Source organism: Nicotiana tabacum, chromosome 3 (assembly GCF_000715075.1).
Source record: "Nicotiana tabacum cultivar K326 chromosome 3, ASM71507v2, whole genome shotgun sequence".
NCBI lineage: Eukaryota > Viridiplantae > Streptophyta > Magnoliopsida > Solanales > Solanaceae > Nicotiana > Nicotiana tabacum.
In genome coordinates, this window is record NC_134082.1 from 130632181 (window position 1) to 130648840 (window position 16660).

The 16660-nt window shown below is 37.9% G+C and overlaps 1 protein-coding gene across 25 annotated transcripts; it reads left to right on the plus strand.

Moving 5' to 3' along the window:
• Positions 1-1329: 1329 nt before the first annotated feature.
• LOC107829108 (uncharacterized) lies at positions 1330-12999 on the plus strand. Of its 25 annotated transcripts, none has more exons than XM_075249917.1 (5): positions 1331-1653; positions 1765-1922; positions 2178-2252; positions 3698-3909; positions 9838-12999. In XM_075249917.1, exon 5 carries the CDS (start codon positions 11343-11345, stop codon positions 12318-12320), a length of 978 nt encoding a protein of 325 aa, XP_075106018.1. In that variant the 5' UTR covers positions 1331-1653; positions 1765-1922; positions 2178-2252; positions 3698-3909; positions 9838-11342; the 3' UTR covers positions 12321-12999. The 25 variants fall into 25 exon arrangements, 14 of the variants coding, with proteins under 14 accessions (XP_075106019.1, XP_075106018.1, XP_075106017.1 ...); XM_075249916.1 differs by adding an exon at positions 2541-2739 and having other exon boundaries at positions 1343-1653; positions 1765-2252; XM_075249914.1 differs by adding an exon at positions 2879-2956 and having other exon boundaries at positions 1345-1653; positions 1765-2739.
• Positions 13000-16660: the final 3661 nt, after the last annotated feature.

The following is a 16660-nucleotide window of genomic DNA, read 5'->3' on the forward strand; positions in this document are numbered from 1 at the left end:
GTTCGCCAGTTATAAAACAAAAACTTCAGCTCTAGAGTTGAACTTCAAGCCCGGCTACTAGAATGTTGAAGTTTTGCGTGATTGTCTTTGCTACTTCAGCCCAGTATGCTGAAGTTATGCGAAAAAGCGGGTACGCTTGCAAATTTTTTTACGCGGGAACAAGTTAAAACATGACACAAAAAACAGGTATAGACACAAATGCCCCACTATTTCAGACTTTCCGGTGCGCCCTATTTGGTCGCTCACATTTAACATATACCCATTTTTTTAAAACTTTTAACTTGTACCCACTTTTTAAATAACTTCAGCCCCCTTTCTCCTCCTCCTTCGTTTTCTTCTTTCTTCTTCTACAACGATGACTTCAACATTGCTCTCTTTGATTAATGAAGCTAAAGCAAATATATTGAGGACTTCTACTTGGATTATTATAACATTAAAAATCCCAAACCAAGAGACAATAAAAGTTCTTTGAAATTTCAGTTCTGTATTTGTGAATTTCGGTGAAACAAACTAAAGTAGCATATGTCAAGCCGGTAATATTATTAAATACATTATGTCGTCTCTTTTTACAATGATTCAGAACAGTACAGAGGAGATGGAGGTGATGGTAATGGACATTGGGTTTATGATAAGTTACAAAATTTCCAAAATTAATGGAAACTACCTTTTCTCATTACATACAAGATATATTGCTTATTAGTCCAATGTGTTGACAAACTTAAACGTGAGTGAAAACTACGGATACCTTGTATACTGCGTACATATTGGACAAAAGAAAGAAGAGTTTGGATCAGATAGCATAAAACATGCTGAAGTTAATCAAATATAGAACAAAAATTTCAGCTCTAGAGCTAAAGTTCCTCAGTTATAAACCAAAAACTTCAGCTCTAGAGCTGAAGTTCGCCAGTTAGAAAATAGAAACTTCAACTCTAGAGCTGAAGTTTGCCAGTTACAAAACAAAAACTTCAGTTCGCTAGTTACAAAACAAAAACACAAAAACAAAAACTTCAACTCTAGAGCTGAAGTTCGCGAGTTACAAAACAAAAACTTCACAAGTTACAAAACAAAAACTTCGGCTCTAGAGCTGAACTTCAGGCCCGGCTACTAGAATGATGAAGTTTTGCGTGATTGTCTTTGCTACTTCAGTCTTGTATGCTGAAGTTATGCAAAAAAACGGGTACGCTTGCAATTTTTTTTTTGCAAAACGAATACAAATTAAAACGTGATACAAAAAACGGATATAGATACAAATGGCCCGGAGCTTAGGCCTAATGTTAAAGGCTTCTGATGGGCTTAGTTATATCATATGTGGGCTGCTCTTGGACTTGCTTGCGGTTAAGCTTTCAATTCGGAAGAGGACATGCGAGTTCACCACATGTCACAGAACCAGTGGTCAAATCCAGATTGTTCTAATCATTGGATCAACCGCCACAAACGAAACGTCGTACATCGTACAGCTTAATCTAAGTCGGCTATGTTTTCCTCCTACGATTTTGTCGCCGCCACGCAAAAAGTTCTTATCTTAGTCGGTTACCATCTTATATATAGGCTTTATATTCCCTCAACTACAACACCAACTATTGAGATTCTACAATCTCAGCTGTCGCGTTGGCTGCTCTGATAAGATGGTCTCTCCTGCCTTCTTTGCCTCTGGTAAGAATCATGGTTACATAGATTTCTTTTGCTTATCTTGTTGGTACTTGATTGGCAATTGCTGGAGGTTTCCGCTGTTATGCTCAATTGTTTCCGGGGTTTGCCGTTCAGGAAAGTTTTTGGCTCAAAAAGCTGGAATGCAGACAAATTAAAATTCTTTGCGTGGTTTGCTGGATTTTCCATATTGTAAGATGTGAATCAAGGTTATGTATTCAGAAGCGTGGAGAACATCCGTAGGAATTTTCTCATGTTGAATGAAGATGTAATAGGTATAATGGGGACATAAAAGGCCTAATTTCAGGGGGTCAAGTCCCTTTTAAATTACTCTCTGTTACAACTCTGGCCTTTGCCATGTCGGGTGCGCTCTCATGGCAGGTCGCTCACTTAATAAAGATTTGTTTTTGCGGGTTTTGGGGTGGAGATAGCACGGGAACTTTTTGGCCCGGGATCTCTACCCTCATTTCTGTGTGTGTGTGTGTTTTCTTGCTTCTCTAATTCTTCTCTGCTCCTTACGCTCTACGTAGATGCATAAATTGATCGTCTGACCTAAGTGCAAATTCTCAACGAACTATATATCCTTAGTTCGCAGCCCATCTCAGGTACACAACACGTTTCTGGTTGAACTTGCAATTGATTATAATGCATAGTGTTAAGGCAATAAGAGCTTATATTTTGATTCATGCCTACTAGAATTATTCCAAGTATTGTCAATTGAAGCAACCCAAACACAAGACGTTTCTACTTAATTTGCAATTGATATGTTATAATGCATACTTGTCAGAAAACAAGAGCGAGTAATATTATTATGCTTAGCAGAATTATTCTAAATTCATTGCAATGGAAGCAACACCTAATTCGGGTTTAATATATGTCGCAAGTTTGTGCAGTTAGCGCTGTAGTGGATGGCGAATGCGATCTCCCATCTCCCAAAGTGTCGGACATGAATTTCATCACAGTTGTAACCCCAAAATTAGTAAACCAATTATCCTGTGAAATTGCTTGCTACGGTATCCACGTGAACTTATCTATCTAATCAGCTAAGCAACTTCTAAGTCGGTTGTTTGTACATTGGCAGCTGGACCTCAGGTATGCATTGTAGGCTTGTAATTTTGATTTTGCCCAAATTCACAACTAATAATGCATGTAAGACGCAGAAAACTAAATAATGTATAGTGCTTTCAACTTGATGCGTCTATAATTTGATAAAGCGATTACCTACATACAGATGTGATCTACAGACTTGAATTTTAATTGCAGCAGAATGAAGAGCCGAATATCTGCTAGTTATAGAGTATCCAAACTGGTATTGATTTTTCCTTTCAATGTTGTCAGTTATCTGACACTTCTGCATTAGAGGTGTCATTGCTCTTCTTTATCATTCACCATATATTATTATGAGCCCTAGTGAATTTGTGATGAATCTTCGGAACAAAAGAAAAAGAATTGCGATGAATCTTGGAGAATTTCAAATATTAGTTGGAGGTCTGCAATGGTTAGAACTTTCTGCAACCGAAAACTAGAGAGTTCACCTGCATCACTTTGTAAATCTGGTATTGGTGGCCATCATTCTGATTTCTAGTTATCGGTTGAAATTTTTTTGCTGTAGTAAGATTTTATCTGTTAAACTTGAATGCAATTGGTATCACATTCGTGGAGGGCTGGCATTGGTGGCTGTTGTTCCAATTATCTTTTACCAATACAGAGGATATGCCAGAATTACTTTAGCAGTAGTATGAAATTTGAAGGTTAGATAGCGATCATGTTTTCAGTTCAAATAAATGAGGTGAAATTGCTGTTGTATAGAACAACTTAATTATAGTGATACTTCTGCATATCTAAAGATTTTGAGGATGTATGTTATAATCAATTTAATTTGCTGTTTGAGCTATCCATTCTAGTACTGTAGATGTGCTTTAGCACCAGGCGCTCGGGTTGCTTTTTGCGTGTTTCATTGTAGGCTTTGGGTTTGTAGATAAGCAGAGGTTTCTGTTACTGTGCTTTGGTAGTAGTAGATTGTTGGTAAATCCATTGTTATGTCGAACAGTGAGCAAGTACAAGATGGAAGGTCTCTTTTCCTGTGTAGAGAGGGTGCAGATGTCTCGTACACAACAGCAAGGGCGAATGTTGTTCAAGATTTTTGTTTTTGTTGCTGTGCAAGCTTTTCTTCGGCTGGTAGCTGGGTAAAACAAGCTATTCATGGGGTTGAGTTTGGTCAATGATAATGTTTGGCTGCAAAAGATACTTGTACTTCTTCAGGTATTGCTTTTCGAGTGTGATTCTGTTCCTTTTACTTTCTTTTTTGCTGGTAAATTTGTCTCATCCAGTTTATGGAGGTATTGCATTCTATAATATGAACCGTGATGCATTTTTTAAGTGAGTGTATGTTTGATCAGAGAATCAAGGCAAAACCACAAAAAAGAGTCAAGAGGCTAACTTGGAAAGTCAGTCAGAAAGAAAACAGAAGGAGAGGAATAGCTAGATGTTCTAAGAAAATCAAAATGACTCCGTGGAAAGTTCTGTGTAAGACCCATATGAGGTATTCATGTTTACATGGTAATTATCGATTAATTGAGAAATAAAATATGAGAGGCACCCCAGATGAACTGGCAAGCAATGTGTTTATTTCATACATGGAAAATAAGATTTTTGGCAATGTGCTGGGCAATCTGGATGTCACAATGTATTAGTACAGCAGCAGAAACAGATAGCCCATCATACAGGTTTAAGTAAAGCTGCTTAGTCAACCTCAACATAAGATAATAAAACAGTGGGATCAATCTCTTGGACTTCAAACAGATAAAAGGCCGAGGAATTGTAATGAAATACTAACTAGTAATAACACTCTAGAAATAGGAGCAGTCTTAACCCATGTTGCGCGGACTCTCCAAATTGTTGTCGCACGCATGTCGGATCCGACACGCACCCGGAGACATTTTCGGAGAGTCCGAGCAACATAGGTCTAAACCGAGTTAAGGCCAGCCTCGAAAATAGAAACTGTACTGCTGAGTGTTGAATTATACTTAACAATATTGCTAGGACAAGTTCATTCAGCAGATGTCACAGAAAATATGACAGCACTTAAACGACCCTTGCAAGGCTGAGGAAGTGATTGAGATGTCGAATTGTGAAGGAAATATCAGGCTGGGTGTAGTGCGGAAAATTCAACTTTGCAACCGGATAATCTGACTGAAGAATCCAAAGAAACAACTGGGAGGTTAAAAAGATTCCGGTGTGTTTGTGTTGATTGACAACATAACTCTGTGGGAGCTGAGGGATTTCATCTAAGGCAAAGGAAATAAAGAACAAGTCATACACCTTCTTGATCCTGTACAATTCATTTAGGAGAGACCTCAGGGCGAGCATTTAAGCATCATGATTACTAGCCAAAATATGTGAGAGACAATGTGACAAGAGGTTTCGTAGAGTTGTGGAAAAAACATTTGCATTCGGGGATGAATGATACACCTATTTTGAACCTCTTTATCCAAGGACTTCAAAGGCAAAATTAAAGGACATACTCTACAAGAGATGTAATGTAAGCCGATAGAGGACAGGGTATTCATATGTTATTCCTATTTTTTACATTTTTAGGAAGGCTGTCGATGATAGGCTGTAATTACGTATTTTAGTCGATTATTACACTCCAATTTACTGCACTTTAGTTGAGTTTGCGCTTTAATCGCTAGTGTTTTGCACTAATTGTGTGTTTTATGCCTTATAGGTGTGATTCCGAGCTATATAGATGTTATGTAATGAATTTAAGTGGTTTGGAGCTTTGAAGTCTGAGTAATAGCTCAAGGAATTAAGCCGGGATCGCGTTCGGGGATCAACGGATGATAAAACAACAAAACGAAAACTCGAAGAGGCATATTGCGCACTGTCTAGTAAAATAGAAATAACTTTTTACTCAAAACTCCATTTGAGCTCTACAATATATGGTTGGAAAGCTAACTCAAAGGGCTACAACTTTCATGTTTTACGTTTTTCCAAATTCCAAACAGAATAGGGTCAAAAACCGCGACCGCGGCAGAACCGCGGCAGAGGGCAGTCGCGGACAACTGAAGAATCTGAGAGTGTGTTTGGCCGCGGTTCCGGCGCGACCGCGGTGGAACCGCGGCAGGACACGGGATTTTAAGGGACCAAAGTGCAAAACACGGGATTTTAAGCCCTAAACCCTATATTAAACCAAGGAAGCCAGCCAAGAATTAAAAAGGGACATATTTTTGACATAGATTTGACCTAAGGAGACAGAGACACAATAGGAGGAAGGCTTGGGAATTCTTCTACAAGTTTTTTCTTTCCTCTTCCTATTTTTCATTGTTGGTTATGACTTTTAGTATTGTAGTTTTACATACTATTATGAATAGCTAATTTGTTATCTAGAGTTTTGATAGAACCTTTTGTAGGATAAATTCTTGTTATGTTTTTATATAATTGAGCCGTAGTATAATCTCTATTTATTCAACTACATTCTTATTGTAGTTAATTGAAGAGCTCTCAATTAGCTGTGCCTATTTAGTGTGCATAACTCGAGAGAGAGTGCATATTTAGGTAATTGTTGAACAACACCACTCCCAGAGTATATGAGGGATCAATAACCGAGGGTTTAAAGGCGGGATTAGGGATAACGAAGCCTTGGGTGCGATCTGAAGTGAGCTGTATCAAAAGCCAGCTAGCGTAGCTCGGGAGAGTGCGTCTAGTAAATTGTCGTGATTACTCGGGAGAGATTTACGGTAATAAGAGTGCTCATGATCGGTAGAGAATACTTAGGCGAAATTATAGAAGACATAGCGGGAAGGATTCCGACAATTGGGGAAATCATAACTCTAGGCCTCCTTAATCTTGTCTCTAACTCTTAGTATCTTTAGTTGTTAATTTATTATTTTAATTTGTTAATCAATTAGTTAAACACAAGAATCTAAATATCTATAAGTTAGGAACTGTTCAAGCTTGTCTTCTTGGTGATAGTGAACAGTTGTAGCTAAGCCTTAGTTCTCTGTGGGATTCGACTCCGGACTTGTAAACCGGATTATATTTGCAACGACCGCATTGTCCTTTTTTTAAGGCATAGTTGGGCGTGATCAAATTTTGGCGCCGTTGCCGGGGAACTAATGGTGTAGCTGTAGGTGTACATATTGCTAGGTTTCCAGTTTGAACTTTTATTTTTATTTTTTATATTTGATTTTTTTTTGTTTTACTTGTTGATTTAAAAAAAACATGGCATCATTGAATTATGAAATTTTTGATGTTGGTAATTCTACTTTTAATCCTCCTTACGAATATTGTGATTAAAACTACCCTTGGCAAAATTATCAAAATATTCCCGAAAGCGAGTTATGTGCACCAACTCAATCTTATGTGTGGAATGTGTGTGATATGTGTGGTGGTCAAGATGGTCACTTTCATGGTTGTGCTTATATTTTTTATCTCCCCCCAACCCCTTATTATGATGATTCTACGTTTTCTTGGGAGGATAACAGGAACAAAGAACCTAGGGAAGCTGACCTAAAGAAGATCGAAGATATGTTAAAGTGCATTATAGAACAACAAAGTAAAATACAGCTGCAGGTAGAAAGGCAAGATGAAACTGTTCGCAACTTAGAGGCTCAAGTGAGTCAACTAGTTGAAGCTTTTAATGCTCAATATGTCAATATTATGGATAGTAGCCGGGAGCAATTTGCATTAGAGACGGAAATTGAGGTGCCAATGGAGGGATCCAAAGTAGAACTCCAACACTCTAACCATCTAGATTTTGAGGATGCCGATGTCGTAGAGGAGATACTAGAGTCAACCAAGGATATTGAGGATACATATTTAGTTGACTCTATTGTCATTAGTGTTGAGAATGTAGACTGTCCCAATGTTCATGTAGTTGAGCGCATTGGTCCTCACTCCAAGCATTTTTCCACATTGTGTTTAGATGATGATATGAAAATAGAGTCGTCCGAGCCACTTGAGGAGTCAAGGAATGAGGAACAAAGTGCTTACATTTTGGAATTCTTCTTTCCAGAAAGTCGGGATTACACACCTCATCTAAAGGCCAAGAAGTGCAGAATACTACATTATTTTATTGGGCCAGTCAAATTCGTTCCACCGCCCCATGACCATAATCATAAGCTTGAATCAAAACTTGGGGTTCAATTCATAAACTCGAGGTGGAGGCAAAAAGTGATCCGCATCGTGCCGCGACGTTAAATCAAGCGCTTGTTGGGAGGCAACCTAACTTTATTGTTTTCTTTTATTTATTTTTTTATTTTTTTAATTGTATTATTTTTGTAGTGTCAATTTTTTATTTTCTAGGAGCATGGAAAGCAAAGGTATTGGAAGGATGCAACAGCAAACCAAATGGTTGAAACTAAGTGTGAGGTACCCGCACAAAGGACCAAACTTGGGATAAGTCTGAGTACCCCATGAGCTGTTAATGTTTCGGCCTTTGGCCTACCAGGGAGTCTCTTTTACCCTTTTTATTAGTTATGGTGTGCATTAGGGACAATGCACAATTTTAAGTGTAGAGTGAGAAGATTGTCTGGGTGACTTTCTATGCTATTTTAGTTGTGTTAGTTTAATTGAAAACAATTTTTTTTAAATAGAAAAGATTGGACTTTTCCCGACGATGGATCTATTAGACAATTTTCTTGAGGGATTTAAGTCTAAAGAAAAAGTACAAAAAGATTTTCTTTTGTTAGGTAGTGTAATAATTACCCCTTGGTTTTTCTTTAAACCACGGTTCTTTTCCAAGGGTTTTATTTGAACCGAGGTTAGTTAGTTTTTTATTTTTAGGAGTAGGAGCCATTGTGTTGTGAATTGAATTGAAGCAATATCTCTTGACTTTATTATGCCTTGAGAATAGTGAGTACTTTGGTTGTGACGCTTAGGCTCAGTTTTTGACTCTTGTAGAAGTACCTTAAATTGTATGATCTTAACTTTGCTTAACTGCTTTGACTAGAGTGTCTTGATTATCCAATCTTGAGTGAGTCATGTGCCATGTATGTGTAAGAATTTGTTGTATTCTGTGCATTGCATTTGATGCCTAGAACTTGCCCCGTGTGTTTGCAAAGCGAAATAGTAGTTTTATTCAGTCTAGGAAGTGATATAGGCATTTCTTTGTTGAGCCAGATATGTATATTTTACCCACCTAATTGTTATGTATCGTAGTTAACCCCTTTGAGCCTATAATCTTATTTCTTTGGCAACCACATTACAAGCCTTACCCATTTGTTTGAATTAACCATCTATTTGAACCATTGTAACCTCTCATGAGCACTTGAATTGTTTATGAACTTTGTAAAAGCTAAAGTGTGAGTTGGTTGGTTTGGCTTTTGAGTGGAACTAATGAAATAAGGAGAAAGGGTGCATTGATTTGAAGAGCAAGAGCCACTCGAATTGACAAAGAAAAGAAAAAAAATAGTTGCATTGCTTTGAAAAAAATATATTCTTTGATAGTGGTGACTCTTGATATAATTGTACTTAAATAATTTGGGAGTTGATGTATATTGATGTGAAGGTGGAGTTTGACTTGACATAAGTATGAGGTTTGAATGTTAAAGTATATGTATTAAAGTGCTTAGGGAGGTGTAGTCACTCTTATATCTAAATGTATCCTACCCGTCCCGTAGCCTACATTACAACCAAATAAAGTCCTAATTGATCCTAGATTGAATGAGCTCGATTAGTGGAGTAGTACATTACGGGCAAGCTTATGGTGCATCTTTTATGGCATATGAATGTTATTTTTTAGAGTGAGTGAATTCTTTCTATCTTGAGTTCCTAAGTGTTCTTAAATTTTATTGTGTGGAACTACTCTCTTTTATTGTGTGAGGGCACTTGATTCATGAAGGAAAGGTAATGTCAGTAACCTCTATGTTAGAGTAAGTAGGTGAATTGTGAATAATGCGTGGTACTTGTGAGTCAAATCTTGAGGTGAAGATGTTACGCTTTTGTGCTTAGTCTACTTTAAATACTCTTGGTGCGATGAGTTAGGAGAATTGTTTAAAAAGGTCGTGTCTATAAAAAAACTGTAGTTTGATTGCTCGAGGAAGAGCAATGGTTTAAGTGTGGGGTGTTGATGATAGGCTATAATTACGTATTTTAGTCTATTATTACACTCTAATTTACTGCACTTTAGTTGAGTTTGCGCTTTAATCGCTAGTGTTTTGCACTAATTGTGTGTTTTATGCCTTATAGGTGTGATTCCAAGCTATATAGATGTTATGTAATGAATTTAAGTGGTTTGGAGCTTTGAAGTCTGAGTAATAGCTCAAGGAATTAAGCCGGGATCGCGTTCGGGGATCAACGGATGATAAAACAACAAAACGAAAACTCGAAGAGGCATATTGCGCACTATCTAGTAAAATAGACATAAATTTTTACTCAAAACTCCATTGGAGCTCTCCAATATATGGTTGGAAATCTAATCAAAGGGTTACAACTTTCATGTTTTACATTTTTCCAAATTCCAAACGGAACAGGATCAAAAGCCGCGACCGCGGCAGAACCGCGGCAGAACCGCGGCAGAGGGCAGTCGCGGACAACTGCAGAATCTGAGAGTGTGTTTGGCCGCGGTTCCGGCGCGACCACGGTGGAACCGCGGCAGGACACGGGATTTTAAGGGACCAAAGTGCAAAACACGGGATTTTAAGCCCTAAACCCTATATTAAACCAAGGAAGCCGGCCAAGAATTAAAAAGGGACATATTTTTGACATAGATTTGACCTAAGGAGGCAGAGACACAATAGGAGGAAGGCTTGGGAATTCTTCTACAAGTTATTTCTTTCCTCTTCCTATTTTTCATTGTTGGTTATGACTTTTAGTATTGTAGTTTTACATACTATTATGAATAGCTAATTTGTTATCTAGAGTTTTGATAGAACCTTTTGTAGGATAAATTCTTGTTATGTTTTTATATAATTGAGTCGTAGTATAATCTCTATTTGTTCAACTACGTTCTTATTGTAGTTAATTGAAGAGCTCTCAATTAGTTGTGCCTATTTAGTATGCATAACTCGGGAGAGAGTGCATATTTAGGTAATTGTTGAACAACACCACTCCCAGAGTATATGAGGGATCAATAACCGAGGGTTTAAAGGCGGGATTAGGGATAACGAAGCCTTGGGTGCGATCTGAAGTGAGCTGTATCAAAAGCCAGCTAGCGTAGCTCGGGAGAGTGCGTCTAGTAAATTGTCGTGATTACTCGGGAGAGATTTACGGTAATAAGAGTGCTTATGATCGGTAGAGAATACTTAGGTGAAATTATAGAAGACATAGCGGGAAGGATTCCGACAATTGGGGAAATCATAACTCTAGACCTCCTTAATCTTGTCTCTAACTCTTAGTATCTTTAGTTGTTAATTTATTATTTTAATTTGTTAATCAATTAGTTAAACACAAGAATCTAAATATCTATAAGTTAGGAACTGTTCAAGCTTGTCTTCTTGGTGATAGTGAACAGTTGTAGCTAAGCCTTAGTTCTCTGTGGGATTCGACTCCGGACTTGTAAGCCGGATTATATTTGCAACGACCGCATTGTCCTTTTTATTAGGCATAGTTGGGCGTGATCAAATTTTGGCGCCGTTGCCGGGGAACTAATGGTGTAGCTGTAGGTGTACATATTGCTAGGTTCAAGTTTGAACTTTTATTTTTATTTTTTATATTTGATTTTTTTTTGTTTTACTTGTTGATTTAAAAAAAACATGGCATCATTGAATTATGAAATTTTTGATGTTGGTAATTCTACTTTTAATCCTCCTTACGAATATTGTGATGAAAACTACCCTTGGCAAAATTATCAAAATATTCCCGAGAGCGAGTTATGTGCACCAACTCAATCTTATGTGTGGAATGTGTGTGATATGTGTGGTGGTCAAGATGGTCACTTTCATGGTTGTGCTTATATTTCTTATCTTCCCCCAACCCCTTATTATGATGATTCTACGTTTTCTTGTGAGGATAACAGGAACAAAGAACCTAGGGAAGCTGACCTAAAGAAGATCGAAGATATGTTAAAGTGCATTATAGAACAACAAAGTAAAATACAGCTGCAGGTAGAAAGGCAAGATGAAACTGTTCGCAACTTAGAGGCTCAAGTGAGTCAACTAGTTGAAGCTTTTAATGCTCAATATGTCAATATTATGGATAGTAGCCGGGAGCAATTTGCATTAGAGACGGAAATTGAGGTGCCAATGGAGGGATCCAAAGTAGAACTCCAACACTCTAACCATATAGATTTTGAGGATGCCGATGTCGTAGAGGAGATACTAGAGTCAACCAAGGATATTGAGGATACATATTTAGTTGACTCTATTGTCATTAGTGTTGAGAATGTAGACTGTCCCAATGTTCATGTAGTTGAGCGCATTGGTCCTCACTCCAAGCATTTTTCCACATTGTGTTTAGATGATGATATGAAAATAGAGTCGTCCGAGCCACTTGAAGAGTCAAGGAATGAGGAACAAAGTGCTTACATTCTGGAATTCTTCTTTCCAAAAAGTCGGGATTACACACCTCATATAAAGGCCAAGAAGTGCAGAATACTACATTATTTTATTGGGCCAGTCAGATTTGTTCCACCGCCCCATGACCGTAATCATAAGTTTGAATCAAAACTTGGGGTTCAATTCATAAACTCGAGGTGGAGGCAAAAAGTGATCCGCATCGTGTCGCGACGTTAAATCAAGCGCTTGTTGGGAGGCAACCTAACTTTATTGTTCTCTTTTATTTATTTTTTTATTTTTTTAATTGTATTATTTTTGCAGTGTCAATTTTTTATTTTCTAGGAGCATGGAAAGCAAAGGTATTGGAAGGATGCAACAGCAAACCAAATGGTTGAAACTAAGTGTGAGGTACCCGCACAAAGGACCAAACTTGGGAGAAGTCTGAGTACCCCATGAGCTGTTAATGTTTCGACCTTTGGCCTACCAGGGAGTCTCTTTTACCCTTTTTATTAGTTATGGTGTGCATTGGGGACAATGCACAATTTTAAGTGTGGGGTGAGAAGATTGTGTGAGTGACTTTCTATGCTATATTAGTTGTGTTAGTTTAATTGAAAACAATTTTTTTTAAATAGAAAAGATTGGACTTTTCCCGACGATGGATCTATTAGACAATTTTCTTGAGGGATCTAAGTCTAAAGAAAAAGTACAAAAAGATTTTCTTTTGTTAGGTAGTGTAATAATTACCCCTTGGTTTTTCTTTAAACCACGGTTCTTTTCCAAGGGTTTTATTTGAACCGAGGTTAGTTAGTTTTTTATTTTTAGGAGTAGGAGCCATTGTGTTGTGAATTGAATTGAAGCAATATCTCTTGACTTTATTATGCCTTGAGAATAGTGAGTACTTTGGTTGTGACGCTTAGGCTCAGTTTTTGACTCTTGTAGAAGTACCTTAAATTGTATGATCTTAACTTTGCTTAACTGCTTTGACTAGAGTGTCTTGATTATCCAATCTTGAGTGAGTCATGTGCCATGTATGTGTAAGAATTTGTTGTATTCTGTGCATTGCATTTGATGCCTAGAACTTGCCCCGTGTGTTTGCAAAGCGAAATAGTAGTTTTATTCAGTCTAGGAAGTGATATAGGCATTTCTTTGTTGAGCCAGATATGTATATTTTACCCACCTAATTGTTATGTATCGTAGTTAACCCCTTTGAGCCTATAATCTTATTTCTTTGGCAACCACATTACAAGCCTTACCCATTTGTTTGAATTAACCATCTATTTGAACCATTGTAACCTCTCATGAGCACTTGAATTGTTTATGAACTTTGTAAAAGCTAAAGTGTGAGTTGGTTGGTTTGGCTTTTGAGTGGAACTAATGAAATAAGGAGAAAGTGTGCATTGATTTGAAGAGCAAGAGCCACTCGAATTGACAAAGAAAAGAAAAAAAATAGTTGCATTGCTGTGAAAAAAATATATTCTTTGATAGTGGTGACTCTTGATATAATTGTGCTTAAATAATTTGGGAGTTGATGTATATTGATGTGAAGGTGGAGTTTGACTTGACATAAGTATGAGGTTTGAATGTTAAAGTATATGTATTAAAGTGCTTAGGGAGTCCAAGAATTAAAAAGGGGCATATTTTTTACATAGATTTGACCTAAGGAGGCAGAGACACAATAGGAGGAAGGCTTGGGAATTCTTCTACAAGTTTTTTCTTTCCTCTTCCTATTTTTCATTGTTGGTTATGACTTTTAGTATTGTAGTTTTACATACTATTATGAATAGCTAATTTGTTATCTAGAGTTTTGATAGAACCTTTTGTAGGATAAATTCTTGTTATGTTTTTATATAATTGAGCCGTAGTATAATCTCTATTTGTTCAACTACGATCTTATTGTAGTTAATTGAAGAGCTCTCAATTAGCTGTGCCTATTTAGTATGCATAACTCGGGAGAGAGTGCATATTTAGGTAATTGTTGAACAACACCACTCCCAGAGTATATGAGGGATCAATAACCGAGGGTTTAAAGGCGGGATTAGGGATAACGAAGCCTTGGGTGCGATTTGAAGTGAGTTGTATCAAAAGCCAGCTAGCGTAGCTCGGGAGAGTGCGTCTAGTAAATTGTCGTGATTACTCGGGAGAGATTTACGGTAATAAGAGTGCTCATGATCGGTAGAGAATACTTAGGCGAAATTATAGAAGACATAGCGGGAAGGATTCCGACAATTGGGGAAATCATAACTCTAGACCTCCTTAATCTTGTCTCTAACTCTTAGTATCTTTAGTTGTTAATTTATTATTTTAATTTGTTAATCAATTAGTTAAACACAAGAATCTAAATATCTATAAGTTAGGAACTGTTCAAGCTTGTCTTCTTGGTGATAGTGAACAGTTGTAGCTAAGCCTTAGTTCTCTGTGGGATTCGACTCCGGACTTATAAACCGGATTATATTTGCAACGACCGCATTGTCCTTTTTATAAGGCATAGTTGGGTGTGATTAGCTGTACTTGCCAAATTGTAATTCGAGATCGCGTATCTTTGTGTATTGCTCTGTGGAGTATGTTTTTCTAGAGTATCAAATTTTATCCAGAAATATGATCTTCTGGGGAAGTTGGTGTATTAGAACTCGAGTTGTAATGTGACGCAATTTGATTTTACAGTGAGTTTGCAAAACGCTTAAAGGTTGATATCTTTGTTTGGGCTATAACATTTACGTAGTTAAAAAAAATTATTTATTTATCATGAATAAAATTTTAAATTTAAAGTTAATTTCTTTTCGAATATAGAAGTGTGTCATTCTTCTTGTATGAGTTATAAGAAAGGTGTGCATATAAATTGAAACTGAGGAGTAAATTGAAACTGAGGAGTACGTTAGTACATTTTGACAGGTTTTCCTTTCAATTAAGACTTTTCTATTCAACAGCATCAGTATAGTATTATTTTTCGAGTTGAGATCGGCACGATTTATTCTGATCGTTGGCTCTATTTTTTGTTTTTCAAGAGATGACTCCTAGGAGTATCTAGTGGTTAAACTTTCCAAATTCAGAAGGGGCGATCATATTGCTTCCTTGTAAGCTGTAATACAAGTGATATACAAATGGTAAAATTTATCTACATCGGATGTTACACCAAATAATATGATTATGAGCATTAATGAAGAGAAAGGTGTGTTTGGCGGTTGCTCGTTAAGGAGGATATCGATAGAATGGGTGAATGTACAATCAGCATTGTAATTACGGTGGAATAAAGAATTGGAATTTGACAGGGAATAACTCAAAATCAACATTATTTTTTGTATGTATTTTCTTGACAGGCTAAGACTGCGGCTTATGGTCGTATGTACGAGGAACTAAGGAAAAAAGCGGGGAATTATTCCGGCTGGCCAAGACGAGAGAAAGGAAAGCTCGGGTTTTGGACCAAGTGAGATGCATCAAGGACGACGATGGTAGAGTATTGATGGAAGATGCCCAGATTAGGAGGAGATGACAGACTTACTTTCATAAACTTTTGAATGAAGAAGGGGATCGGGATATTATGCTAGGTGAACTAGAGCATTCCAAGAGTCACCGTGACTTTGGGTACTGCAGGCACATCAATGTTGAGGAGGTTGTGGGAGCTATGCGTAAGATGAGTAGGGGCAGAGCGACCGGGCCAGATGAAATTTCGGTGGAATTTTGGAACTGTGTGGGGAGAGCAGGTTTGGAGTGGCTGACTGGGTTGTTTAATTTTATTTTTAAGGCAAAGAGGATGTCGGATGAGTGAAGGTGGAGAATGGTGGTTCCGTTGTATAAGAACAAAGGTGATATCCAGAGTTGTAGCAATTATAGGGGTATCAAATTACTGAATCATACCACGAAAGTTTGGGAGAGGGTGATTGAAGCGAGGGTGAGGATGATGGTGTATGTATCCGACAACAGGGTTCAGGTTCATGTCGGGTTGTTCTACTACGGAAGCTATACACCTTGTTAGGAGGTTGGTGGAATAGCACAAGGAGAGGAAGAAGGATATGCACATGGTGTTTATTGACCTAGAGAAAGCGTATGACAAGGTTCCTAGAGAAGTTCTCTGGAGATGCTTGGAGGCAAAAGGTGTGTCAGTTGCCTACAGTAGGGCGATTAAGGACATTTATGATGGGGCTAAGACTCGGTTAAGACAGTAGGAGGCGACTCTAAGCATTTTTCGGTTGTTAGGGGGTTACACCAATGTTCTACGCTCAGTCCGTTCTTATTTGCCCTGGTGATGGACGCGTTAACACACCATATTCAAGGGAAGGTGTCATGGTGTATACTATTCGCTGATAACAAAGTTCTAATTGATGAGTCGCGAGTCGGTATTAACGAGAGACTAGAGGTTTGGAGACAGACTCCTGAGTCTAAGGGTTTCAAGCTTAGCAGGACGAAGACGGAATACCTGGAGTGTACGTTCAGCGCTGTGCCGAGGGAAGTGGGCGTGGATGTGAGGCTTGAATCACAGGTCATCCCAAGTAGAGGTAGCTTCAAGTACCTTGGGTCGGTTATCCAGGGAGGGAGAGGGAGGGGAGATCAATGAGGATGTCACACACCGTATTGGGGTGGGA